Source organism: Pseudovirgaria hyperparasitica (genome assembly GCF_010093815.1).
Source record: "Pseudovirgaria hyperparasitica strain CBS 121739 unplaced genomic scaffold EJ05scaffold_1, whole genome shotgun sequence".
NCBI lineage: Eukaryota > Fungi > Ascomycota > Dothideomycetes > Acrospermales > Acrospermaceae > Pseudovirgaria > Pseudovirgaria hyperparasitica.
The window spans coordinates 2,019,425-2,046,200 of NW_022985549.1; the positions used below are offsets into that span (position 1 = coordinate 2,019,425).

The 26,776-nt window shown below is 48.1% G+C and overlaps 10 protein-coding genes across 10 annotated transcripts; 7 read left to right on the forward strand and 3 right to left on the reverse strand.

The window, feature by feature from the left end:
• Positions 1 to 2,192: 2,192 nt before the first annotated feature.
• On the forward strand, positions 2,193 to 3,496 carry EJ05DRAFT_506744 (uncharacterized protein; the record flags this gene model as incomplete). Its single annotated transcript, XM_033747853.1, has 2 exons — positions 2,193 to 2,805; positions 2,859 to 3,496. Exons 1-2 carry the CDS (start codon positions 2,355 to 2,357, stop codon positions 3,494 to 3,496), a joined length of 1,089 nt encoding a protein of 362 aa, XP_033605561.1. The 5' UTR covers positions 2,193 to 2,354.
• A 1,470-nt stretch (positions 3,497 to 4,966) lies between these two features.
• On the forward strand, positions 4,967 to 7,140 carry EJ05DRAFT_516548 (putative alkaline serine protease AorO; the record flags this gene model as incomplete). Its single annotated transcript, XM_033748655.1, has 4 exons — positions 4,967 to 5,184; positions 5,239 to 5,617; positions 5,690 to 6,438; positions 6,487 to 7,140. The coding sequence occupies 4 exons, from the start codon at positions 4,967 to 4,969 to the stop codon at positions 7,076 to 7,078; spliced, it is 1,938 nt and encodes a 645-aa protein (XP_033605562.1). The 3' UTR covers positions 7,079 to 7,140.
• A 1,313-nt stretch (positions 7,141 to 8,453) lies between these two features.
• Positions 8,454 to 9,766, reverse strand: EJ05DRAFT_481952 (uncharacterized protein; the record flags this gene model as incomplete). The annotated part of the gene is made up of 4 exons (XM_033745126.1): positions 8,454 to 8,640; positions 8,674 to 8,758; positions 8,850 to 9,407; positions 9,469 to 9,766. 4 exons carry the CDS (start codon positions 9,764 to 9,766, stop codon positions 8,454 to 8,456), a joined length of 1,128 nt encoding a protein of 375 aa, XP_033605563.1.
• A 1,932-nt stretch (positions 9,767 to 11,698) lies between these two features.
• On the reverse strand, positions 11,699 to 13,882 carry EJ05DRAFT_495952 (uncharacterized protein; the record flags this gene model as incomplete). Its single annotated transcript, XM_033746313.1, has 1 exon — positions 11,699 to 13,882. The coding sequence occupies one exon, from the start codon at positions 13,880 to 13,882 to the stop codon at positions 11,699 to 11,701; it is 2,184 nt and encodes a 727-aa protein (XP_033605564.1).
• Positions 13,883 to 15,157: 1,275 nt separating this feature from the next.
• Positions 15,158 to 16,438, forward strand: EJ05DRAFT_26135 (uncharacterized protein). Its single transcript, XM_033740263.1, has 2 exons — positions 15,158 to 15,882; positions 15,929 to 16,438. Exons 1-2 carry the CDS (start codon positions 15,388 to 15,390, stop codon positions 16,343 to 16,345), a joined length of 912 nt encoding a protein of 303 aa, XP_033605565.1. The 5' UTR covers positions 15,158 to 15,387; the 3' UTR covers positions 16,346 to 16,438.
• Positions 16,439 to 16,902: 464 nt separating this feature from the next.
• Positions 16,903 to 21,876, forward strand: EJ05DRAFT_26137 (ATP-binding cassette sub-family A member 7). The gene is made up of 2 exons (XM_033740264.1): positions 16,903 to 17,146; positions 17,194 to 21,876. Exons 1-2 carry the CDS (start codon positions 17,033 to 17,035, stop codon positions 21,805 to 21,807), a joined length of 4,728 nt encoding a protein of 1,575 aa, XP_033605566.1. The 5' UTR covers positions 16,903 to 17,032; the 3' UTR covers positions 21,808 to 21,876.
• EJ05DRAFT_472053 (thymidylate synthase) lies at positions 21,857 to 23,231 on the reverse strand. The gene has a single exon (XM_033743097.1). The coding sequence runs from the start codon at positions 23,148 to 23,150 to the stop codon at positions 22,128 to 22,130; it is 1,023 nt and encodes a 340-aa protein (XP_033605567.1). The 5' UTR covers positions 23,151 to 23,231; the 3' UTR covers positions 21,857 to 22,127.
• A 105-nt stretch (positions 23,232 to 23,336) lies between these two features.
• Positions 23,337 to 25,224, forward strand: EJ05DRAFT_472054 (uncharacterized protein). Its single transcript, XM_033743098.1, has 4 exons — positions 23,337 to 23,536; positions 23,583 to 23,850; positions 23,912 to 24,397; positions 24,445 to 25,224. Exons 1-4 carry the CDS (start codon positions 23,361 to 23,363, stop codon positions 25,069 to 25,071), a joined length of 1,557 nt encoding a protein of 518 aa, XP_033605568.1. The 5' UTR covers positions 23,337 to 23,360; the 3' UTR covers positions 25,072 to 25,224.
• EJ05DRAFT_472055 (HIT-like protein) lies at positions 25,145 to 26,415 on the forward strand. Its single transcript, XM_033743099.1, has 2 exons — positions 25,145 to 25,405; positions 25,459 to 26,415. The coding sequence occupies exons 1-2, from the start codon at positions 25,346 to 25,348 to the stop codon at positions 25,969 to 25,971; spliced, it is 573 nt and encodes a 190-aa protein (XP_033605569.1). The 5' UTR covers positions 25,145 to 25,345; the 3' UTR covers positions 25,972 to 26,415.
• Positions 26,064 to 26,480, forward strand: EJ05DRAFT_26224 (uncharacterized protein). The gene has a single exon (XM_033740272.1). The coding sequence runs from the start codon at positions 26,157 to 26,159 to the stop codon at positions 26,406 to 26,408; it is 252 nt and encodes an 83-aa protein (XP_033605570.1). The 5' UTR covers positions 26,064 to 26,156; the 3' UTR covers positions 26,409 to 26,480.
• The last annotated feature ends 296 nt before the right edge of the window (positions 26,481 to 26,776 follow it).

Consider the following 26,776-nt stretch of genomic DNA (forward strand, 5'->3'; position numbering starts at 1 on the left):
AGCGAAGGTATATACCCTATCTCCTCCACGTTCTTATACTTATTATTTAGTAAAGTATATAAGTCTCTATATCTAGTAGAAGTCCTATATACTCGTTACGTTTATCTCGCGTTAGAGGAGCGTTATATTAGTAGCTTTATATACGCCGGAGATAAGGCGGAGTATACGGTTTTATATAGACTTAAGCTTTACCCGCCGAGCTTATATAAGGGCCGTATACTAGTACTCGTGTCCGTATATAAAGACTAGGCGTGCTAGGGAGACGTATAGCTATCTCGCCTTATCCTGGGCTATTCCCCACGTGGATACCGTAATCCGGCATATAGCGGTTTCTACCTAGAGGGCTCTAGAGACGGCGTATACCATCTATAGTCCCTATTTTAGCTTATTATCGATCATGACGCCGAGTGCTCGTATACTCTATACTAGTAGTTCTATAAAGGCATCGATTTAGGGGCGACGTGCCCTCTCCCTAGTAGCCTATCCTCTATAGCGGTTAATAAAGTATATAAGCTAGTATTTTTTAGATACGAATTTTACTCCGTAGCGCTTTACCCACTAGACGCATTTCTCGTGGTCTCGTTCGAGTCGTGTATATATTCTACTAGTACTACTATCGACCGCGAGGAGGTATATATCGTCCGCGTATCCGACTACCTCTATATATTCTATTCCCTAAAGGAGGTCTACTATAAAGAAGAGGAAGAGGATCGGGGAGATAGTGCTCCCTTACGGGATACCGCATGCCGTCTCCTTATATTCGCTTCGGTATCCGGGGATATATATTTAAGTAGTCCTTTACGCGAGGAAGGACTATATAAATCGTATAATCCACTTAGGTATTCGCCTCATCCGGAGGTTATAGATGAGTCTTATATGGTTTACCTTATTAAACGCCCCTACTATATCTAGGGAGAGTAGCGTGACGACTCGTCCTTATTTCTATATAGTCTAGATAACCTTGAGGATGTGTTAAATAGCTATGATTAGGGAGCTTCCTACCTTCGCCTTCTAGTTTACTAGGAGAAGGCCGTGTACCTATGCTACTATGCTTATCTTCTTAGTAATCGTGGCTTCTAGTACCTTGCCAAGGCAGGAGAGGAGGGCGATCGGCCTCCATCCCTTCGGCGTGTTTGGGCTCTTCCCTGGTTTTGGGAGCATGACCGTGTGTGCGGTTCGGAATAATCGGAAGTATAGTCATATTAGATTAGAAAATAGATAAGGTACATGCTGTATAGTTGCATGGAGTCTGGTATCCATCACGTTCCTGGCCCTAGCCTCTATCCTTAGGTCTGTCATGACTCGCCTGAAATCTTGAAAGCGAACACTTTTTGTTTGATCAGACCCTGTGCTAATACCTATTGTAGCCTAGCCTCTCATCCATACACACTAGACCTGGATTAGGCACCTCCGGAGATACGTGTGTCACCATGAGCGAATTGGAAGGTTGAGCCTCCCGACCTTTGTTCACCATGTGTATGAGAGAGTTCGACACCGTCTTGATGGGTTTATCTGCAGAGATTTTTACTAGGTAGAGTTGATACGATGCTAGTTTTCCGAAAATTTCCGAAGACCTATTTATGGACCGTGGCCCGTTCCAACTGCAGACTTTATTCTAGCGCTTTTATTCATTCGGGCCGACTATCTCTTCTTCTTCCCATCCTTTTGGGCGGTACGTTCTTAATACGCTTTCATGTTCCATTTGGTATTTGTAGTCAAAATTTGGGTTACCTTACTGGAATCCAAACTTGCCACAGGCGAAGCCATTCCAATTCATGGTAGGATTTTGAAGGATTTATGTGCACTTCCTATTCAAATGATGGGATACTTGTACGTAAATACCGCAGCGAGTGCTCCCTGGAGATTTTCTGGAAGTCTCTCGTCATTCATGCGGCTCTTCGGCTCCTATGACTCGGTAGCCAATCCAGAAGAGCTTCTCGACCTCGTGTGTGCAAATTGACATGGGAAGAAGGGAAAGCATGACTCGATGTGGATCGTAAGATCCCTGAAAGACTGGCATGTCACCTGCCCCATCGTCCAGATCTCACCCACGTTGAATCGTCAACCAGTCCTTCTGCCTCGTGTGCGTGTGTAACCTACGTGCCGCAAAATGAATTTCAAGTCACAAGTCTTCCATGTGGTCAACGGAACGATTGTGATAAGTGCGATCTGTCCGAGATCTTCAGCACAGACTTTACGCGAGAGTGCTATGTACATAAGTGAAACAGATGGCCAAATTTTTGTCGGTCATCTTAAGACAGTCACATCATATACATTCCTCGGACTGAGCCTTTGTAGCATCACTGAGCTGATTCCGCGTTTGACCTGTCAATACTCTTGAGCAATTCTTCATTATGGCCTTCCTCGCTGGGTTGGCGCCCTTCGCTGGAATGGCACCGGCGAGTATAGCATCCCTCGGATACAGTCTTACCTCCAGCAGTGTTAGTCTGACCTCCAGCTCGTTGAGCTTGGTGAACTTCCACCGCAGTAAGCTCGCCCGTGAGGGTCCACACGGCCCTGTTATCCGGATAAAAGTGGGAGGGGAACCAAGAGAAGGCGAAGCATTCGGTGGGCGTATAGATGGTGTTTGGACATACAACGCACTTGACGAGCGGCGAGGCACGGCAAAAGGATCGAATATAGGTGCTGCAGACTACCATGACTTCTCAATCGAGTCACCCGTCTGGGGTGAGCTCGCTAATTATGTTAATGTCAAGGCTGGGAATGACGCTGTTTGCATTGCGTGGATTGGAGTCACGCAAAAAGATGGCTCTGATTCAGATGGAGCGTGGAATGGCGACATAGGTATGTATGTTTTCGTTGTGCAGTAGGAGCCAGTGTTTGACATGGCTCAATAGGCGCTGCATGCGGCCAGTCGTGGTTTCACCAATACGAAGTTGCAGGACGCTGCGATGACTGTAAAGACGGCCTTTTTATACCTCGCTGCACCTGGCTCGACGGTGATCATACGAACGATATTGTCAGCAAATCTATGAAATTCAACGTCTTGGCTTACAGCAACTCCTCCGTGCCGAAGACTAAGCTGGACGGTATTGTCTGCGACGCAGCGATATATGGAAATCATGATGAGATACCCGGTCGCCCTGCTGGACCCTCTGGTGGCAACATAGAAACGAAACGTGATGGTGTGGCAATCGCGAAGAGCCTCAAGCCTCGAGGCGTGCCTCCGCGGAAGCGCTGGATGAAGGACCGGTTAGTCGTTTCGCATGTGCCAGGGCATGATGCATCTGAACTCTGCAATTCCAAAACAAGTTGGGGACCGGACTTTGTGGCAAATGGTTTCTTCTGTGATATGGAGACAAAAACGCTGCATCCACTGTGCGAAAACAACCCTATCGAGGGCTGTCACGAACTTGATACGAGCACTAAAACTATACAACGGCGTGCTACTGTCGCTAAGCGTGAGGCGATTATCCCTCACAAGAGCTACAGCAATGTTAAAAAATGGACTGCTGGACAGTCAGAGGATCTTTGAACTATAGAAAGCGGTGAATAGACGATGATACCCTTTTCCTTTTAATGTTGGCGGTTTATATTTGGTTCGTCTTAACTCAGCGATTGTACATATCTTAGCGCAGTGACCGAATAGTCCTTATCGGGAGCATAGTTATAATTAGACAACAGATCCTAAAATGGATACTATGTTACGTGTACGATACCTCGACAAGCATTTAAAAGAGAGTGGGTAAATAAAGATATCTAACAAAGGTATATCTAGTGTGCCTTGATGCGTTGGGTCTGAAGAGTATAGAAATGCAAGACTATCAGCGATATACGCACCCTATTCAAGATGCTCTACCCAAATCCTAGTCTAAACAATGACTTAGAGTCAATGCCTCAATCACAGACTGGACTAGTAGTATTCGCTAGCTTTCTGGTTTTCTGTTCCGAGCCTGTATTGGTGGAGCTGAGTTACAAGTGTAAACTTATGCATTAGACTCCCAATCGACACTTTCCGTATCCTTGTAAGCCTGACAAGGTCAATATTGAAAGACGACATAACGCTTCGTTGATCCTCCCCTCAATGACAGATCCGTTAGCAGGGCTTAGTTTCACAGACATTCATTGAGGGAGAAATTTGATTCACAGATCATAACCTCAAATCTAGTTTCTATTCGTAGGTACGTAGTCTATCATAAATAACCTGGGATGAGCAGATGGCTGTTGTCAATGAGCTCAGAGGCATATAGCTGCGGAGGTAGGTACATGAATTTAAGGCGGGTAAAATCTGTACCAAGATCTAATTACTAGGCCTTATCTACACCACATATTCTGGTGCCGCTCCGTGAGCCCAATAAGCTTCACTAGAATTGCATTGGAAGGTAGACGGAATACTGCCTCTTCCGGTGATTTCCACGGAGATGTCTGTGCCCGAGATGATTACGACGATAAAGATCCATTGTGCTGCCCCGCAAATGAGACACCGCGAATACTAATGAGAAAGCAGATAACAGTGGGGAGCCCAACTCGATTGGCCCAACCTTGGAGTGGAAAGTAACACCGAGGGCGTAAATTAAGCTTATCTTGGAGTGGTCTTGTTTGGTCTTGGAAGTAGACTAAAGAAGCTTGAAAAGAGACCTCGGCAGGTAATATTCTCCTCCTGCCCGGTGGAGTTTGGCTTCCGCCCTTGAACAACAAGCCACGGCGAGCTTGTTCATGCTTATCTTCGCTCTAGTGTTGTTTTTCACTTCACTAGACACACTCATTTTGGTACGATCTACATGCTACTTATAGTTCCCCGCATTATGGCTGCCCTTGCAAGAAACTAACCATCGAAACTGCCGTGACTAGTATACAAAAGTATCCTTAGCTCGAAAGCATAGCGATACCATCCATGATGATCGTCTGCCTCGGGTCAGACTTAATGCTATATAAATAATGGCGTGCTTGTTCAGTCCGTGGGTCCAAACAACGTACAGGTGCTGCTTTCCTAAAGATTTACACAATGCGATTCAAGCAGTTGGCTCTATTGAGTGCCCTTGTGGGGTCTGCCCTTACTCTCACAACACCTTCTCAGTATGAAGTACACGAGAAACGTAACGGTCCTTTGAGAAGATGGGTCAAGCTTTCGGAGGTTGACAGTACTGCCACGCTGCCAATGCGTATCGGCCTTACCCAAAGAAACATTCTCAACGGAGAGGGTGATAGACTTCTCCATGAGATGTAATTGCATTTCTACTTCTATCAATCATAATCCCACGCTGACATAGTAATCAGCTCTCATCCTGATTCTGAGCGCTACGGTCAGATCTACTCTGCAGACGAGGTCATCGAGATCTTCGCTCCATCTCAAGACACTGTGGATGCTGTGCGTGAATGGCTGGTCGAGGCTGGTATCGCCAAGAATCGCATCTCCCAATCTATCAACAAGCAGTGGATGCAGATGGATCTCGATGTCAAAGAGGCTGAGAAACTTCTGAAGACAAAGTACTACAACTATGAACACAAGAAGACTGGTGCTAAGACCGTTGCTTGTGACGAGTACCATCTTCCATCTCACATCCGTGAGCATGTCGACTACGTCACTCTCGGTCTCAAGCTCCTTGCTGGTGGTAAAGCCTCCAGTGGTCGGGACTTGAATGCCCGCAAGCGTGACGTGGAGAAGCGTGGGTTCCGCACAAACGGACAGTCTAAATTCGGTACGCCCGTCATTGGCGAAGTCCTGAAGGAGTCGCTCAGCAGCCTGAACAGCAGCAACCCACTTTCAATGTGTGACTCTATGGTCACCCCTGAGTGTATTGCAACTATGTACAACATCACCAAGGCTACAAAGGCTGCCAAGGGTAACGAGCTCGGTATCTTCGAGGAAGGTGACTACTATTCCGAAACCGACCTCGTCGAATTCTTCGCTACGTTCGCACCAAATATCCCTCTTCTCACGCAGCCAATCCTGCGAGGCATTGACGGTGGTTTCGCTCCTATGGCTGTTGCAGGTGGCGAGTCCAATTTGGACTTCCAGATATCTTATCCTATCATCTATCCCCAGAACAGTGTACTCTTCCAAACCGACGACATATTCTACGCCTCGGGCCTGGAAGGTGGAGGTGGCTTCCTGAATACGTTCTTAGACGCTATTGATGGATCTTACTGCAACTACACCGCCTTTGGACTGACCGGCAATTCCAACATTGACCCCGTGTATCCAAACCCCAATCCCCTCGGCTACCAAGGCAAGCTCCAGTGCGGTGTCTACAAGCCAACCCATGTCATCTCCATCTCCTATGGCGAGCAAGAGGATGATCTACCAACCAACTACCAACAGCGTCAGTGCAGTGAGTTCATGAAACTCGGTATGCAAGGAGTAACTACAGTCATCGCTTCCGGTGATTCTGGAGTTGCGGCTCGATCAACTGATGACGGTAATGATGATGGCTGTCTCGGGAACGGAGAGGTATTCAATCCGGATTTCCCTGCCAGGTGAGTTTCGATACTAGACCAATCGACTATGTAGCTAACAATGTAAAGTTGCCCGTACATCACAGCGGCCGGGTCTACTTATCTTCCAGCTGGTGCTGACGTGAAGAAGGACGAGGAGATTTCCACCACCCGCTTCCCATCCGGCGGTGGCTTTTCAAACATCTACCCTCAGCCCGCATACCAAAAGGATGCTGTCAACACGTACTTGACCCAGCATACGCCTCCCTACAAGACCTACAGCACCTCTGGCACCAACAACCCGCCAGAGACCGTTACTAACGGTGGCATCTACAACGTGGCTGGCCGTGGCTACCCAGATATCAGCGCCGTTGGTGACAATGTAGTTATCATACTCAATGGTCTTCCCACTCTGATTGGCGGTACTTCCGCCTCAGCTCCTGTCTTCGCGGCCGTCGTCAACCGCATCAATGAGGAACGTATTGCTGTTGGCAAGAATACTGTGGGGTTCATCAATCCCGCTCTGTATGCGCACCCTGAGGTGCTGCACGATATAACAAACGGCACCAACCCTGGATGTAACACGCAGGGATTCAGTGCGAGCAAGGGCTGGGACCCAGTCAGTGGACTTGGGACTCCCAATTACCCCGCCATGTTGAAGTACTTTATGAGTCTCAAGTAGATCGTGATGTCGATTAATGATATGATGGTCGTCATGATCACCGCAGTTAGAGCTAACGGGGGTTTTGCATATATAAGCTGAATGCTTGACATGAGTATATGAATCAATCATGACAATAAATTTTGAGTACAATGACTTCAACACCATGATGACATATTTCAATATTTGCTTGAACTTGGTAGCTCCTAATTTCAGCTCTAGCCGTGTCAGTATGGATAAGAACCAGTAGTGAGAGGGACATATTGAGATCTAGAACAAAATAACCAGAAGAAGTGTCGTTAGATATATTGAAATCCAAGTATATAGCTCCTTAGTACCAGAAGATGCTACGACATTGGAAGTAGAAGCCGCCTCCCAACACAGGAGTAATCCGATCATACTATGATAAGAGACATCTTCTTCAGTCTACCTCACGAATGGATGAACTAGATGTCCTAATGGCTATAAGATATACATATCTATAGCTTCTCTAGGTGTTGACTATTATTAGATAGACATAAGGCTGGTATCTCGGTGCCATGAAGAAATTCTTTCAGGCTTCTATTACCTATATACTTGTTATATCTATGGCACTTATTGTGTTCTAGTACTGCTAAACAGATACAATTATTGTAGTGTACTACTAGGTTAAGAGCTTCTATTTTCTATATTGGCTACAAGGAAATAAATGACTAAAGAGGATGTAGACGTTTGTAGGGTCTCATTTCAGAGACACGACCATCTACCTAAATATCTTGATTCTAGAAGCTCGTTCGAACTTATTGCTTTTCTAATTATAAAATAGAGAGGGACTTTGAAAAACCATTTAATTGCTATAGAGGTTCAGCTATCTTCAATACTCTTATACATGTTCTACTGTTCCTAAAGTGGAATAACATATAGTGTCTATGGCAATGTTATTGGTGCTAACACCCCCTTGAATGTTCTATCACCGGGCTTCTGTGTGCCGTCAATTGCGATAGTTCTTTGTTAATATGCAGATAAAACCACGAAAAAGGAGTCATGTGTCGCAAGTAACATGTCTATCATGGACAATGATATCTTTGCTATATAACACACAGCTGCTCTTGCGCAGGAAACATCTATCCGAAAATTTTCCTGTTACCTTCAACAGCAGAAGGCCTCAGCCTCATCCAACGTCTCTTTTGACACTCATCACAATCCAACCTCTGACCCCTCAATCCCCATTGAACTTCCTCACCTCCCGTCCATCAACCCACGCCCCAACCACACCCCCCTATTCCTCACCACTACCCAATGAGCCTCTTCCTCCTCGTTATCTTTCTCCCCAGCTTTATTCTTTCTGTCTAACACACAGCCCCGGAACCAGAATAGCACGTCCTTCCACTGTTGCAGTAGCGCCTCTACTGGACCCTCATCCTCGTCCTCGCACATCTGTTCGTACAGCAGTGAGCGCAGGAGGCACAGGATCGTCAATGAGGCGAGTGGTGGTGAGGCGAAGCCGCGCATGGAGACCTATGCAGAGAGTGCCCATGGGAGGTTGGCCGATTTGGAGAGATGGAGGGCGGAGATTGGGATGGCGAGGGCGGTTGCGAGGGCTTCTGCAGAGGAGAGGAAGCTTAGCGGTCTATTACGTTTGAGGAGAGAAGAGAATGCGGAGGAGGCTCTGCTGGGTATATGAAACGAGGATGTTGCGGAAGGCGATAAGGGTGCTATAATCTATAGAGGACGTCATGATAGGGGGTAAGGAGGGGGATGAGATAGTGTGTATACAATGATACAGGAGATTTCAGGAAGGTCAAAGACTTACTGATGAGCGCGGTGGCCTCCAGCCAGATCATCTGATGGATCGACTCGAACGGATAGCCCAGATTTGCGAAGGTGCGGCAGAGCAGAGGGAGCTCGTCGTTGGCGTTCATCTCGGCGTACACGCGCTCTGAAGGTGCACTACCAGGGAATATGGTGATTGGCTTATCAGTAACTCCTGAAAACACTTCGGAAAGCAGGTGAGCAGATGTATCCGGACCGGCAAACATCTTGACTGTATGTCGGTCCTTGAGGGACAGCTCGAAGATCATTGCACTAATGTGCGGCCTCGCGAGCTCCACGAAGATAGGAGAGGTATCATCGAGGCCGACGACATGCTCGGCGTTGTAAAGAATGCGAGTACGACTTATGAGTATAACTTGAGGGTCGGGAGTGTCGTTTGCAGACAACGCTTTGTCCTTCAAGTATTTTCGGATCTTGCGGTGTTGGAGGCTCAGAGCTATGATGAGAGCTTTCTTCGTTAGTCGCTCGATGTCAAGGCGATATTGCTGTTCCCAGCCACTGCCGGTGCTTCTCTGTTGGTATAAATGTTCAAGAACGTCTAAGTGAGTGTAAGCTTGAGATCTTGTGCATGAGACAATCCTATCAACATAGAAACATACCATGGCGTGATCTCGCACCCTCACCAGCTAGCCCATCAAGTGGGCCGTAACAGAACTGGAAGAAAACCTCCAATGGGACATCTTCGTGTTTCGAACTGAACTGCTCGAGTAGGGTACTTTCGACGACTGCAGCAGTCGAAGGCAGCGATGGGGTAGATGGTGGAGTCGAGTGACTAGTGGTGGCCGGATCATTATTTCCAACGCCATTTCCAGAGATTTTCGATAAGCTTGGTGGAATAGGAGGCGCAACACGGATGGACTGTGGTGGCATAGGAAATTGGGACAGGAGCTCATCCATCTTGCAAGTCTTGAGGATAGCTTCTAAAAAGGGTCTAAAGTTTTCAGGGGTATATCAAGCTACGATAAGAGGCTCCAGAGACTCATGTGCGTGGCGAGGTCAAGAAGTATGTTGTAATATGGGTCAAGGGAAAATCCAGCTTAGGAAATCAAAGGTCAGGTCTTATCAATCGAATTATGTTGTGCGGGAACCCGAGACACAGGTCCCCTGATGTGTCACTATTGCTTAAAGACACACCATCACTAATTATTAACAATGTTTCAGTTCTGAATAGGGCTAGTTCATTTCTATTCGCAAGTTTTTACTCGAAAATGATTGTAAATAGTAGTATCCGATCAGGAAAATCTCTCCTCGTGCTCATAGAAAGCCTACAATAGAGTCACTCCCTTCCCCTCATATCTCGTCTTCGCCTGCCCCATTGCTCATATACATCCCTCCTAGCCTCAATGCCTTCTTCTGCGAACGCTCTATCCCGTTCAGCGTGCCTCATCGCTCATTTGTCGACTTGCTCTGCGTCGTTCCTACAGACGTAGTTGCACTCGTTCTGCGTCAGCAATGCGGTAGGTGACTGTTGTGAGATGTTTGGTGTGGTGTGATATGAGTCTGCCGACGCTCAGGCACAGTGGAACTGCTGGAAGTGGCGATCAGTAAATTTCTTACTATAATTTGACGTCAGGAGTGATATTTAGACTTTTCCTAACCGATGATCCTGTGATGCTGCTGATAGTAGCCCTAAACAAGCCGGTGTCTCTCAGTGAAGTTCTGAATTGTCCTAGGTCTCGTATTTTGGAGAAAGATCTGATTTATAGGGGTTGGAATTCGCGTTCGATCGTCGAGATGTATTTGCGTAGGCCGAATATTAAAAGAGAGCTCTCCACATATCAAGATGAATAGAGTGGTATGAATTCGAAATCTTGAGGCATTACCAAAAGTAAGTTGCTTGGGCCGAAAGAGTAGGAACAACAGACTTCTCGTAAATACGGGGTCCACGTCCGCTTTGCTAAGCGAACCAGCACTGAAAGCACAAGGTGCGATTTCAGGTACTGTTCGACAAATTGGTAGTGAACAAGACAGCATATGTCTTCTCGAACTGTGCACAGCATCTATTGTTACCGCCCTTGCGCCTGGCTCAACAATTCTCCAGTGCCTGTTTCGCACTAGAACTTCGACGACGGTATAACTATTTCCAATCTCAAGATCACATAGCCAATCATCTACAGATACATGTTTCCAAGCTAGAATGACCCAAGCCCAACCCTGTGGCCATGCTTCCTCTTGAGGTCGGCGACAACACCATTGGCCCCACTTCAGGCTCCCTTGCGTGAAGGCAAAACCATTGAAACTCTGGTGTGAACGGCCCATACAGAGCAAGATAGACCGATGACATGTGAGTATAGTCTTTCATGCGACAGACTCCTAACACTGTGGAGGGGCGCAAGTCCCATGACGACTCTCTTACTAGGAGATGTTAGCTCTCAAGTACTCACCCAAAATAGCTTAGCTTCACTATCTTGAATACATAGAATGACAATAGAAGGCGAGATTATAACATTATAGACTCTATAGCTAGTAGGTCTTAAGTGTGGAAGAATCAGTCTATGGCAGATGCCTCACAGCTGCGAGATATTGACGTGAAGTGACTAGGTCTTCCCAGACGATAGCGGAAAGATTCCCTATAATACAGGCCATAGAGCTTGCCATGTGTTACAAGACTCGTCTTCGAGGTCTAACGAGGGGCTATACGGGAGTGGAGGATCTAGTATTCGTTGTGAGTGCGGATTGGAATCCCTGACGGTGTGCAAGGACTAATGAAGGGACAGTAGCGAAATCGAATTGCAATACCGGAAGTCTGTTGTGTTACATTGATTAGAAATTATGAAATCTATGTCTATTATATCATTGCTGCACTTCTCGCATTACTTTATGCCGGATTTACTCTCTCGGAACCTCATCTTCCGCTATCCTCATTATGTGCTGCCACCGCCTCTCATGGTGCGCAGCTCTCTCATGTCTAACCAACTGTAGCGGGTATCGAAACCCTGCCTGGCTTGGACAGCTTGGCTCTGAACATTTATACACTCTCAACTCGTCTCCAATCTCCTCCTGGCTCGTAGATCTCGAATGCCTACGCCGACGAGGCCCATATGTAGGAGGTGGTACAGCCAGTGTTGCGAAAGTGGGCTCAGGGGTTTGTGACTGCTGGCGGCGCACGAGCTGAAGTTCAGCTTCAAGGGCGAAGACGCGTTGTTCAAGACGAGCGTAGTCGCGTGACTGAAGCCCTTGCGGTGGGATAACGACAGGCGAGACATGAGCAAGAGGGCGCTTGTTCTGGCCAGACGGATCGTCGGACGTAAAAGTTATGAAGGGGGTTGGAGATGTTGTGGCCCATTGTTGCGGATATGAGCTGGGTGACTGCATGCCGTCGCTGAAGGCTGAAGGTTCACGGAGGGGAGTCTGGAGACCTGGTGGAGGTAAGGTTATGGGATCGGTCGGAGTAATTATAGTATCTGGGTAGGCGTCGACGGGAGAAGGAGATGTAGGGTTGATCATATCCGGTATATGGAGGAAGAGATCAGGGCGTGCAGTTTTGGAAGAGAAACCGGACGGTACTGAAGCAGGATATGGGTACTTGAATGTTTCATCGACAAAGGAGGTTGTACAGGCGTGTTGGGACTCGGGATTGTTGAAGCGATCGACGTCCCAGTCTTTAATGTGGCAGTTCTGATCGCGAAAATGCTTGCTGATATGTAGGGCACGTGCATTCCATCCATATAACAACTCACCACAGAATCCACAAGTCCAATGGGTCTCCGATGGGTCAGCGTCTATTTTCCAGCACTCCATACTCTTATCGAATCGGGAGTGATGGAAGTTCTTCAAGTGCTGCTTCAGATGGTCTTTCCGTGCAAAAGTCCTCTCGCAATTTTTCCGTTTCTGACATTCCGATATACGACTGCATGCAAATGCATGAGTGTCTTGAGGTTCAGTCAGACCACAAAACGCACAAATTGCTGACCCTGTCAAACTACTTTGCACCCGGAATCCCTGTAGCATGCAGGTCCAGCGATGTCGCGGGGCGTGCTTAGTCTCTTCGTGTCGTTTCCAAGTCTTGCTTGTGAGTCGTACATGGCAGCCAGCGAATGTACACCAAAATACTGCTTCTGCATTTTCAACTGACATCGAAGGCGCAGATGTTGGTGGAGGCTTGTTTCTTTTGGATTCACTTCCGGTTATTGTAGGTGGACTCCAGATTGGTCGCTTCCGACCTTGCTTGCGGATGTTATAGAATGTATTCTGCGGTGTGTGGGAAGATGAGGAAGGGTCAAGATATGATGATACGTCCCCTGCAGATAGACAAGAATCGGATCGCCCCATTTGGAAGCAATGACTGTAGTATTCAGGACTTTGACTAGCATTTCGTATTGTCGACTCCTCCACTGCTTCATTCTCCATCGGAGACGACAGATATGCTTCTAAGGGGCTCTTTTCCAAGTGCTGTTGACCTTGCGGTAAAAGTAATCGATGTGGCTCAGTGTGACGAGCTCTCCTGTTCGTGAACCATCGATTGACTTGGTCCACACTGAGAGAAGTTGACTTGGCTAAACGAAGTCTGTCCTGAGCAGTAGGGTACGGGCATTCTCTGTGGGCCTTTAGCCAATCTTGTAGAGCAGCTGTTTGGGCTGGCAAGAAAGAAGATCGACGCTTTTTCGATGGAACCGTGCGTTCATGCCGCAAGCTGATTGAAGGGCTCGTGAGTCTCAGGGGGCTGTGATTATTATGTCTCCGGGATCTCTTCACCGATTTGACTTTGGTGTGCTTCGGTGCAGGTTCTGCACCGCCTTCGAGACCAGGCATTGAAGCAACAGTGGATGTAACAATGCCTTCTGAAACATTTGTACACCAGTTGGCAGAGCTCTGAGCAGCGTTCAAATTCTCTTCAATGGCAGGCGGCGATGTTGTATGCCAATCCAGAATGTGCCTGACCTCACCCTGAACATTTGAATCACTGGTGTGATAGCTTCCACCGACAATGTATTCGTTCAGCCACATAGCATCGTCCAGAACCGGCGTCATGGTATGCTCTACATTCGAAAGGAGTGGTTCTTGTTGACTCATACTTGACCTTTCATGGGTCCGACCAGCAATACACAAAGAAAGAATTGGGAGTGACCAGGCCAAGTAGGCTAAGGCAGAGTATAAACGTTGGATGATCTCTGATAAGTAGAGCGAGATTCACTAATGGACAATGGTGGGAAAATTCTGGTAGAGCAGGGCAGTTGACCAATCCGCGAGCAGCTTGTGAGAGGGAAAGTATGATGGATAGTGGACATTGTCAGACTTGTACAGATGGTACTGAGAGAAGGTGTGGAGTAACAGGGCGATTCAACACAGCAAAAAAGGAATAGCTGACTTGATGAGAGCTGAAGTGCGAGACTCAATTGGTCAACTGTCTGACGTGGCATGCCAGCTTCTGCAGGCCTCCCTTGGCAAGAGCCCTCTATGTCAGCATACAATGCCTCGTTATAAACCCTTTCCGACTGAGTTCATGAACAGGGTGATGATGCTTGTGGCTCGAAGCTCAATAGATACACCATGAAGACCGTTTTAGAGAGCATCGGAAGACTTCTGAAACTGCGCGTGACGATGAAACGAGCATTACAGGCAGGGCCCACGCAATGTCATGAGATACTGTATGGATCGTGATTCCGCAGTGCATTCAGCAATTTGACGTCACCTTCTGCCTTGTTTCCTGAAGTCATAGGTCGACGCTTTATGGGTGGCGAGATGATGAAACAATAGCTGTAGGGTGAGAAGGGTGTCATGGATTTAGGCAGCAGCATTCTTTGGAAGAAGGCTGTGCGGGTGTGTTTAGCATTGTGGCCTGAGGCATCATCACGCATCCACAACGCACGTCAGACGGAATTGTACCACGGTAAAACAGCAGAATGGGATTGTTAGCACAAAGGTACGATTGAGCAGGAGATTCCACCTCGAATCTCTTCCTCTACTACCCAAAGGTTCAGCCCTATATTGTGTATGTCATTACACTAGCTTGTCAAGGTTTGACAGACGAAAGTGCGACGTGGAAATAGAACATGAGACTAAGCGTAATACGGAACTAGAGGTTCCTCAGCCTCGTGCATCTATGTATGCCCAGTAGGGAAGACGGGGTGCAGGGTCTAATACCACTTGGAAGGGTATCCATGGCTTTGAGATTGTGTTTCGTCGGCATGTGTGACTATATTACCAGTCGAAATGGGCATCCGGATGGATCTCAGGTTCTTACATGGTGATAGATTGGATGAGCATATTTGAAGCAAAGGAAGACATCTCTTGAGATGAAGGTAACAATGACAATTCGAAGAGACGAGACAAGTCGCCATAGGAAGCGCTGGTTCATCATCCATGAACGAACCATGGAGCACAAGCCAAGATCAACCGAAAAGGGCCGAAGCGTCTCAGAGGTGGTGTATCTGGGCTTCTGATTGCATGATTTAGCAGTGGATCATATGCAGGACCACTTAATTGCCTGTTGGACAAGCTACAAATAACTCAACCGTCATCATGCTGCTCCAGTTCGATGGAACTTCTACACGAAGGTCTTTTGCTACCGTGGTCAGATGGCGGACCTCGATCCCAACGTGTGGTACCATCTCACGGAACGGCGCGTGAACTTCAATTCGTCCTTGCAAGCCGTCAATGCGCATCCTGTCAAAGTGTGGCCGTATCACAAGGATAGACACGAACATTGGCAATTCCTCCGCCTTGACGATGGGAAATTTCAGATTCGGTACCGCGCGACGACGTTAAATAAACAGCTTAGCACATGCTGGTTTCCCAGAGACAAGCAGAATCTTCCGTCGCAGCCGTGCTTGAGCGAAGCAAATGGAAGCGATGAACAGAAATGGATGATCGAGAAATGGGATGGTGGGAATGACTATAAAATCCAGAATGTGTTGAATGGATCGAGGTTCAATGTGGATGTGCATGTTGGCAATCCGGTTTATTTTGAGGAAGCTGCCACTGGACAGGGAACGGATCGGCCTGGACAGCATTGGCAGTTCAAGTCGGTCGCGAATATTGATGATAGAGTTTATCAAACCCCAATCACGAATGTACGTCGTTGAGATTGAACATGCTATGCAAATCTGACTTGCGTAGATGCCAGTGGCGACAGGACACACGACATCTTTTCCAGCGTCTGCAACAGACAGTATTGCGCAACCTGGACCTGAGTCATCCCTTGATCTATCACAACATAGTGGCTTGTCTACAGGAAAAATTATTGGAATTGCTGCAGGGTGCGTTGCTGCTGTGGTGTTAGCAGGGCTCGCCGTCTTATATGCGCGAAGACGCGTCAAGCTGGCTAAGGCGCAAGTCAGAAGTGACAGCCTTGGGAGACCCTCGAACTCACGAGTCGTTGAGCTAGGAGACTATGAAAGACATGAGCTGGGGAATTGCAGTCTTGTCGAGACTGAAGGCAGACATCCTCGGTATCAAGGTCACCACAGCGCACAACAGGAGCCTGTAGAGATTGACAGCAAAATAGACAGGAGACGAAACGGCCTGAGCATCTGACTACAGTGAAGGCAAATCGTAGGCATCGATATTAGTACGGCTGGACAAGCTCCCGAGACGCTAAGACATCGTTCGCTTATGGTATACTTGGTGGAAATGGTAATTATGGTATACTACGATGATGAAGCCCTCGAGAAGCGGTTGAAGAACACAAATAGGTAAATCTATCAAGAGGTTATAAACGTGCTACTGAGTAGTATGTACGTAGACATGAAGACAATGAACCAGCAAGAACAGCCCGAATTCGTAGCGGAAACATCGGACGGCCGGGGCCAGTGCAAGCGAACCGGAGGCGGAGTTTAGGGATAACCGAAGGGATCTAAACAATTCATGCCTGAGGTGAACTCTAAAGTCTATGACGGGACCTTCCCCTCCCCCAAGACACTCCAAGACGCGTTTTTCTAGGCCAGTTCTGCTATTCTCCATCCAAATCCCATCTCTCTCTCGCTCTTGTGGCAAAGCCAAGTGAGCCCTACCTGCGCTATCTCTGCTGCGCTTTTGCCATTCGTCGTGACGTGAGCCGCGCGTTATGTCTTGTATATATTTCTTTCATAGCCATATCTTGTATAACTTTTGCCTCATGCTTTGTCGTCGTCCCGTTTGACGTCTTGCCGCGCTCTCGGACCTGATATTATCCTCCCTGGTACAGATGTAGACAGGTGTCACCGAAATCCGTTGTATTCCATCATGGCTGGTTTCTTCAGTCAAGTATGGACCTTGACGGTCAAGAACTTGTTAATTGTACTGGTGCGCGCATGGCTAACTACGCCCATTCGCGCATTCATAGCTCCTATCATTTTTGTAAGTTGTGTTATAGACGACTCAGTATTATGGCTCATAAATCATAGATGTTCTTCGTTAGTTACTCAAAGAACTTTTTCATACCCCCAGCAGAGTTTGGAGTCGGCTCGCCGTCACCTCTTCGGTCATTGCCGGACGCCTTCGCCGCTGCTGGCGACAGTAGGACCACTGTCGCATTTGTCAATAATGGCTTCACGGGAGGTCAAATAGAAGGAGTTATCAATGATGTGGCAAATCAAGTGCGAATGAATGGCAAAGAAGCTACCGTCGTGGGAGCAAACTCGGACCTCCTAGAGGTCTGCCGCAGCTCACTACGTGGAGCTTCGATCTGCTATGGTGCTGTCGTCTTCCATGGGTCTCCAAGCGAGGGTACAGGATTCTGGAACTATACAGTTCGGGCCGATGGCGCTTTTGGTGCATCTATATTCGTCGACCAGAGCGACAATGAGGCGCAGCTGTATCTCCTCCCACTCCAGCATGCCATCGATTCCTCAATTATCGGTACCAATGGCACGACATTCCCGGCTAACATTGACCAATATGTTTTCACTTCGCGGACCGATGAGCAGAGAGCACGCTCTATACAGAACTTATTTATGAATAGTCTCATAACAATCTTTGGTCTGGCCTTCTACGTGGGAGTATGTGGCGTCACTTATCAATTGACGGGACATATGGCTTCTGAACGAGAACTAGGCATATCTCAGCTGATTGAAGCAATGGTTCCAAACACGAAGACCTGGCATACCCAATGGGCACGACTGTTATCGCTCCACCTCGCTTTTGACATCATTTACTTACCAGGCTGGATTATTATGGGCATAATTCTTGCTGTACTGGTCTTTCCCGAGAGCAGTGTCGCCATATCACTTCTATTTCATATCCTCACCGGGCTTGCTCTTACGAGCTTCTCCATCTTTGGTGGTTCCCTTTTTCGCAAGGCCCAATTATCTGGCATCACGGTCACTCTCTTTACAGTCGTGCTCGCAATCGTTGCTCAAGTCGCTCGGATCGAGTCTTATGGAGCAGTCTTGGTGTTGAGCCTGATCTTCCCTCCGATGAACTATGTCTTTTTCATCATCTACCAAGCCCGATTTGAAGGTGATGCTCGGCCCACAAAGTTAGACGAATTTGCGCCTGCACATGGCAGATCCACTTTCGAAGTCCATGGGTACACCTTCTTCATTTTCATGGGAGCCCAATTTGTCATATATCCTGTCCTAGCTGCTTTCACTGAAAGATGGCTTTATGGGACCGCGGACAAGCGAAGGTCACTGCACATGGACGAAGACTCACCTCATGCTGTAGAGCTGTCGAATTTCTCCAAGCACTATGTGCCGAGCAATTGGCGCCAATGGACAGCAAACATATTCCGGACTCAACCTCCTGAGACAGTGATTGCTGTCAACAATCTCACTATTTCGGCCCGCACCGGAAACATCCTTGCGTTGCTGGGCGCTAACGGTAGTGGCAAATCGACGACCCTGAATGCCGTCACTGGATTGAGTAATTTCAATGGCGGATCAATCAAAGTTGATGGTACCGGGGGTCTTGGGTACTGTCCGCAAAAGAACGTAATGTGGGACGACTTGACAGTTGAAGAACACATCCGCATTTTCAATCGCCTCAAGAGTAGCACCGGGTTTGATACAAAGCAGCAGAATAATGACTTGGCTTCTTCAGTCGACCTTGGTCACAAATTCAAGGCCCGGTCTAAGACTCTTTCTGGTGGTCAAAAGAGGAAACTTCAGCTCGCAATGATGTTTACTGGTGGCAGCAAAGTATGTGCCATTGACGAAATCAGCTCTGGCCTAGACCCCGTTTCACGACGGAAGATCTGGGATATATTGATGGCTGAACGTGGTATCAGAACTATGATCTTGACCACTCACTTCTTGGACGAAGCAGATGTTTTGGCTGACCGTATAGCTATTCTTTCCAAGGGTAACTTGAAAGCTGAAGGCTCCGCTGCTGAACTTAAACATCATCTCGGTGGAGGTTACCGAATCTATCTTGACCACAGCTTCAATGTCAGCACTGGTGACATGGCAATATCTGGCTTGCGAAGCCGAGTCCTTGGCGAGAAGACTGTTTATCAAATGCCAACATCTGCAGATGCAGCTGCATTCGTTGCACATATTGAGACACAAGGGTTTACAGATTATCAGGTGACCGGACCTTCGATTGAAGATGTCTTCCTAAAGCTCGCCGAGGAAGTTAAGGAGAGTTTTGGCGATCAGAACGCTACTCAAGTCAACGAAGACGCTGGTGACTTGGACATGCCCAAATCCGCAGATGACCCAACGCTCTCCTCTTCTGAGGCGTCCACAAAGCATGAGGAGCATAATGCTTTGGATATAACCTCCGGCTCAGGCCTCAGTATGTTTGCTCAAGGCAAGGTCCTGTTCCGGAAGCGGTTCATCATCCTCCAACGCAATTTCTTTCCGTATGTCGTCGTTCTTCTTCTGCCGATCATTGCCGCCGGTCTTGTTACTTTGTTTCTCCAGGGTTTCAACGGACTTAGCTGTGATCCTGGAGCAGCATCAAGTAACCCGCCGGTCACAGGTTTTCCCTTTGCAGTCCTCACTGGGCGACTCAACGAGACTACTGTGATGCCAATAGGACCTCCAGATAGGGTGACTTCTCTTCTTTCTAACCTAACAGCGATTACTGGACTGAATGAATCGAACTTTGCCATTGTCAACACGTTACAGGAGTTCCAGGATTACATTGCTACCAACTTCTCCCACGTCAAGCCTGGTGGATTCTTCCTCGGAGACACGCCGACTTTCGCTTTCGAAGGCGATGAAGAGATTTACTTCACAACGATCACGCTGAATGTACTAGACAACGTCCTAGCTGGTAGCCAAATCTGGACCGATTATCAGACGCTAGCCGTGCCGTTTGCGCCAACAGCGGGTGACACTTTACAATTGATTCTGTATTTTGGCTTGGCTATGTGCGCTTTCCCCGGCTTCCTCGCGCTCTACCCAGCAGCGGAGAGGATACGCAAAGTTCGTGCATTGCACTACAGCAATGGTATACGTGCTGCACCCCTTTGGCTTGCATACCTGCTCTTTGACACGCTCTTTGTCACAGTCGTCGCTGCCATCACAGTCGGCATCTTTGTCGGCGCCAGCAGTGTCTGGTATGGTCCCGGCTACATGTTCGTCGGGTTCTGGCTATATGGTATCGCATCGGCACTGATTGCATATATCGTATCCCTGTTCGCGACATCTCAGTTGGCTGCTTTCGCTGTCACAGTTGGTTTGCAATGCAGCATGTTCTTATTGTACTTTGTCATCGTCCTTTGTATTACCGTCTTTACAGATGCGATTGATATTCCGACAAACCTCACTATTGGCAACTTTGCTTGGAACATCATCACCCCCGCAGGCACGCTGCTGCAAATCTTACTCCTGAGCTTGAACCAGTTCCAACTGCTCTGTACGTCGGATAATACCACAGAATCATACCCAGGCACCATCACAATCTACGGCGGGCCCATTCTGTACCTAATAATCCAAATCGCTGTGCTCCTCGGCTTTCTCATCTGGTGGGACAGCGGCTCATCCTTCGGTCTCAACTGGCTGAAGAAGAAAGCTCCAGCTACAGCTGACTCTGAATCCGACTCAGCTCTCGACACCAAAGATCCCTCTGTAGCTACCGAAGCTTCACGCCTCGAAACAATCGACCTCCCTCTGAAAGTCAACCACGTCTCCAAACATTTCGGCCGTAACTTGCTCGCCGTTGACGACGTAACTTTCGGCATCGCACACTCTGAAGTCTTCGCGCTTCTTGGCCCTAACGGTGCCGGTAAATCTACCACCATCTCCCTGATCCGCGGCGACATCACTCCCTCCTACCGCAACGGTGATATCCTGGTCGAGAACACCTCCATCTCGAAACACAGAGCCAAGGCGCGCCTCCATCTAGGCGTGTGTCCACAATTCGACGCCATGGACACCATGACCGTCACGGAACACCTCGCCTTCTACGCGCGCGTGCGTGGCGTACCCAAAGCGGACGTCCAGCGCAACGTCGACACAATTGTGCGCGCCGTCGGACTAATGCCATATACCCAACGTATGGCCGCCAAGCTCTCGGGCGGGAACCAGCGCAAGCTCTCCCTCGCGATCGCCATGATGGGCAATCCGAGCGTGTTGCTGCTTGATGAGCCGAGCAGCGGCATGGATGCGGCGGCGAAGCGGGTGATGTGGCGCACGCTGAGCGCTGTCAGTAAGGGGCGTGCGCTGCTGATTACGACGCATAGTATGGAGGAGGCAGATGCGCTTGCGACACGGGCGGGCATTATGGCGGGGCGCATGCTTGCCGTGGGTACGACAGACGAGCTAAGGCATCGATATGGTGGTGGCTGGTATGTTCACCTTGTATTGTACAATGCAAGCACGGTGAGTAAGAAGGAAATGGAGAATGTGGCGAGGTGGGTTGCGGCGAAGATCCCGGGTGCGAGGGTACAGGGCCAGATGATGCATGGACAGATCAGGCTGAGGGTCGAGAACGAGAAAGCTGGTGCGGGGAGTCTGTTTGAGGTGTTAGAGCGAGAGGGGAGAGATGTTGGAATTGAGTATTATAGCGTCGGGAGGGCGACACTGGATCAGGTGTTTTTGGAGATCATTGGGCCACGGGAGGATGAATAGGGGTAATGGATGATTTCCTTGTGCATAGCATTGGACACTCTCAGATAGACGAGAATAATAGATTTTTATTTAATGTATAGTGTTCTTTTGTCTACTTGTATCAAGCCATTCCTGTTTAGAAAAAGATTCACTGTAGCAATCGTCGGAGGACATCAAACATCTCGGCTAATGATAAGATCTCATTTGATATTTGATCATGAATATAGTATGGGGTATATGCCACCGTATACCTACCTCCCAAGGTCTCGATAGGAGCCATCCATAATTTCTCACAAGCGACCTTTGGACGCCGCATACATAAACGTGCACGTGAATTCGCCCTATACCGACATTGTCATTTTTATCGTCTTGTGCGGATTATAGTCCTTGACTTCAAAATCCTCTGCCTCCCAGCCATCAATACTTCCTCCTGCGTCTCGTCGAATGTGCAGCGTCGGGAAGTCGCGAGGTTCCCGTTCCAGCTGGACTTTCAATGCGTCTACATGATCGAGATAGATATGCGAGTCGCCCATAGTGTGCGTAAAAATCCCTGGCGTCAGATCGCATACGTGAGCAATCATGTGCGTGAGGAGTGCATACGACGCAATGTTAAACGGCACGCCAAGCCCCATATCGCAGGACCGTTGGTAGAGGAGACAGTGAAGATGTCCTCTTGGCTTGTCTGAAGTCGCTGTGGTGGTCCCAGGGTAGGAAACGTAGAATTGAGCGAACATATGACAGGGCGGTAAAGCCATTTTCTTCAAATCGGCGGGGTTCCAGGCGGTGAGAATGATCCTCCTGTCGTACGGCTTGTTTTTAATCTTGTCAATGACGTCGGCAAGCTGGTCCACGCCTTGCCCAGCATAATCAGCGTGAGCATCTGTGTAATCAGCGCCAAAATGTCGCCATTGAAAGCCGTATACGGGTCCGAGATCTCCTTCTTCTCTGTGGCCGAGCCCGACCGAGTCCAAGTATGCCCGACTTCCATTGCCATCCCAGATCTTTATGCCTTTTTCAGCTAACGTTTTTGAGTGTGTTGATCCCGCAACGAACCATAGCAGCTCTTCTACAACAGCCTTGAGGAAGACACGCTTGGTGGTCAGGAGCGGGAGGATCAGCGTAGGGTTTGAAGGGTCGGATGATGGCTTTGAAAGAGAGAACTTCAATTGTGGAGGGGCAAATATTGACCGTGTGCCAGTGCCTGTTCGGTCAGGTCGATGTTCGCCCGTATCTAAGATATCGCGGATGAGGTCGAGGTATTGGTGTTCTTCATGCTTTAATTGGTTTATATTACTCCTCTCAGGCGCCGCGATATTGACTGTATCCATGGGAGATTCAGACTCGACAATTGTTGCTGGTGCCATTGTAAAGTAAGATATGCGTGGGAACATAAGAAAGTGCACTGGCAGTAAGGTTATAACGGGCTATGCTTAGGTCATTAAGTGATATGGATGGGAAGACGCGACTAGACGCGACGGGACGCGCCCGCGCCAACTCCCATTTAGGCTTCGGCGTTATCAAATAGGTAAGATCGATCTCCAATTCGTTCCACAACTTCAGCCCCTCATATCAGCATGAAGTCAGATGCTGAGATTCATTTACTCAAAGTCTTGAAAGAGCGAGGTATACCGCTGATTGAAGATGATGTATCGTGGGCATTTGAATCCGCTCAAACGAGAGACAAAGTTATTGCATGGGTTGACGAATATCTCGACAGAAGCACCTTGTTGACAGCAGAAGAGCTCGATCTGTGAGTGTACCGCTGTAAAGGTGGGACATTAATTGATTGTGTCAAGATTTCGTAAAATCCCCAAGAAGAGTGTCTCAATCAACAGCGCATCGCTTTCAAAGCTTCCAGCTCTCTCAGATGATGAAATTAGTGAAGCCTTGAAATCATTGCAGAGTTCCACTACCGCCATCGAAGAGCAATGCAGAGTTCTAGAGTCGCAGCGCGATGCGTTGAACTCTATCAGGGCTGAGTCACGGGCAAGCGCGACGTCTGCACGATCTCGCGCGGATCGATCCCGACGTCGAGGTGATGAAAAATCACAGCTGAACATAGATGTGAGTTGCATCTCTTATGATGCAAGTTGGAGCAATGAACATCGTTGATTGGAACTCCCAGGTCGAAGATCTTGTGTCTACAGCTAGCTCTCGGCTATCCACAGCTCAACGTGATGTTGAAAATGTTGTTCATCCCTTACTGAGCTCTGCCACAGAGCAGTTGAACTCCGACGATCGTACCATGGCTCGTCTATCCAAAGTCATACAGATCCTCGAAACCAATTCAAATGAGAGGCAGGATTTGGCTCAGATAGATCGATGGTGCCAGTCACTAGCTAGACTTCGAGAGGCTGAAGTAAAAGCTCGTATTGATGTGACCTTCACTTCAAATGCTGCAAAGCCCAAGCGCACCGAGAGCCTCAACGTAAGCCAGGAAGAAGCTTTGTCTGAGCAAAGAGCTCTCCAAGATGAGCTAAAGACTCTACGATCTGAGGTTGCCTCTGTTGCTGAAATGGTGGTCAACTATGAGATTCAGGAGCCCATTGTCAAACATAGCCAGAGCCTGGTAACCTCCAAAATCGACACTCAACAGTCGTGGTTACAATATGTAAGTATTTCCTGTCACAAATCTTGGCTCTGTCCTGATGAAAGCAGATCTCGTCTTCTCTGGAGTTCATGTGCAACCGCCTGGAGCAAAGTAGTCTCCATATGAATCACCTCATGGCTTACAACAAGGCTGTCGCTCATTTTGAAAAGACGTTGGCACTAGAGAAACCAGTCCCAGAGCAACCCATCACCAAATCACATCGGCGGTCTTCGAGTTTCCCATTAACCCCCAATTTCCTACCCAAACAGGCGGCACAAGTACCAAATGCAATCGCAAGGATGCTTCAGAACCTCGACATCTCTCTCACTGTAGGACATGGAGTTGACGTAAGGACTGCAATGTCTCAAGCTACCAGTGAGCGACAGGATCGGTTGGAGGACTACCATGAATCAGTACAATCAAATCTCGCACAGATCATAGGTGAGACCATGGACTCTGCGAACGGGGAGATGACAAGGCTTTTAGCATCTGCATACAGCAACAGTAGATACAAGACTGTTCACTTGGAGAATCCTGTCCAAAATGCTAGGCTACAGAAGCTTGAGCGAGGTATGGGTGAGATTGGACAGGAGATGACTGGAGTCGAAACGATGTTATCTTCACTCGATGAAGACCATGCAGAACATCTGATCAGCTTGATCCATAAGCATCTTGGCCTGGACTCTGATCCATAGAGCACATTTTCCACGCAAGCTGTTCACAGCGTATAAAAAGGTGATAGAATTCTATAATCATAACGTATGTATCGGAGAACATTAAATCAATCCACTAGAAAAGCCGTTGTTCACGTTGAGACGCAGCGACAAGGTGTTAGAAATTGTTTGGTGAAGACTTGATAGGTGTGCGGAATGTTTCCGTTTACTAGTCTAAACTTCAAACAATTGGTGGGCATTCCAATCATGGAATTTCTCAAGCTTCATGCAACGCGCACGTATTCCCACATAGAAAATGCCGCCTCTCACTATACCAAAGCCAATCCATTTTGGGTCGTTCCTGGTGACTAACCAGGTACGTATACAAATCGACGCAATGGTCACTCCAAATGTTTCTAATAACCCCAGGTCTTCCACATCACTCCTCTCTCATTCGCTCTTGTCAATCTGAAGCCTTTACTTCCAGGTCATGTGCTAGTATCCCCGATCCGCGTCGTCCCACGTTTCAACGATCTTCAACCGGAAGAAGTTCACGACCTCTTTCAGACTGTCCAGCGCGTGTCGCGCATGATCGAGCGCGTCTTCCACGCAACGTCTCTCAATATCGCGATACAGGACGGTGCAGACGCTGGCCAGAGCGTGCCACACGTGCACGCACATATAATACCGAGATCCAGAGGGGATCTCGATGCGAAGGGAGGCAATGACGCCATCTACTCCATGATGGAGAGCGAGCATGGTGATTTGTCGTTGAGCTTGAAGGAAAGAGACGCCGGCGTGGTCACTGGGTCTACCCGGGAGAGAAGCAAATTCCCTGCGCCTGACTCAGACGAGAGTAGGAAGCCCCGGAGCACAGAGGAAATGAACAAGGAAGCCTCTTGGTTGGCAAGTGAGATGGCGTACGATATTGGACGCGACTGAGCCAAAAGATATGCGTGAGTGGGCTGCGTGACCTAACACCTAACTTATGGCCCCAGAACGGTGTGCAGCCCTACAAAAGGACGCATTATAATCCTCAGCTTCCTGAGTGCAGAACCAAACACAGAGGCGTACTAATCTATCTGTGAAACGAGTTCGACAACGTCGAGGATGAATCATCATTCGATATGCTTCGGCATTTAGCATTGTGTGTCCAGTCCGACCCCAGGTATCGCCACATCCTGACCATGTTATGCTATCTACATCTAATATCCAGCTTGTTTGATAGGAGACTACTAGAATCAAGAGCTGATAGACGAAGAGATGTGCAAAGCATTAGGACGTGCGGCCATATCGTGAAAGGTACTTGTCGTCGGTGTTGTGGCGGTTCGATGCATTTCAGTAGAAGAATTCTTCTCTTATCAGCAACAGATATTTAAATCACAGTTATATGATACTGATATTGTCGTGAATTAAAAAAAATTATATCCATGATCCCATAAGTAAAGTAGCCAGGTCCCTCAGTCTTATCGAGCGATAAGGATTCATCTGGTGGAGTGCGCGCTAGTAGTACCCAGTCGAAACCATAGCAACGAGAACGAGATCCGATCGCAAATTGGTCTCAGCGCAGAAAACACCAAAAGGTCGGACTCACTGCTTCAGAAGTCACTTTCCATATTCTGTCAACTCCATATACTCTTTCAAGTGGTGAAATACTGAGAAAGTCAGCTCTCACATAATAGACCATGGTATGTTCCGTCCTTTCCCTAAGAAGCCCCTTCCGCGAGCGCGGCGTGCCCATGGCTTC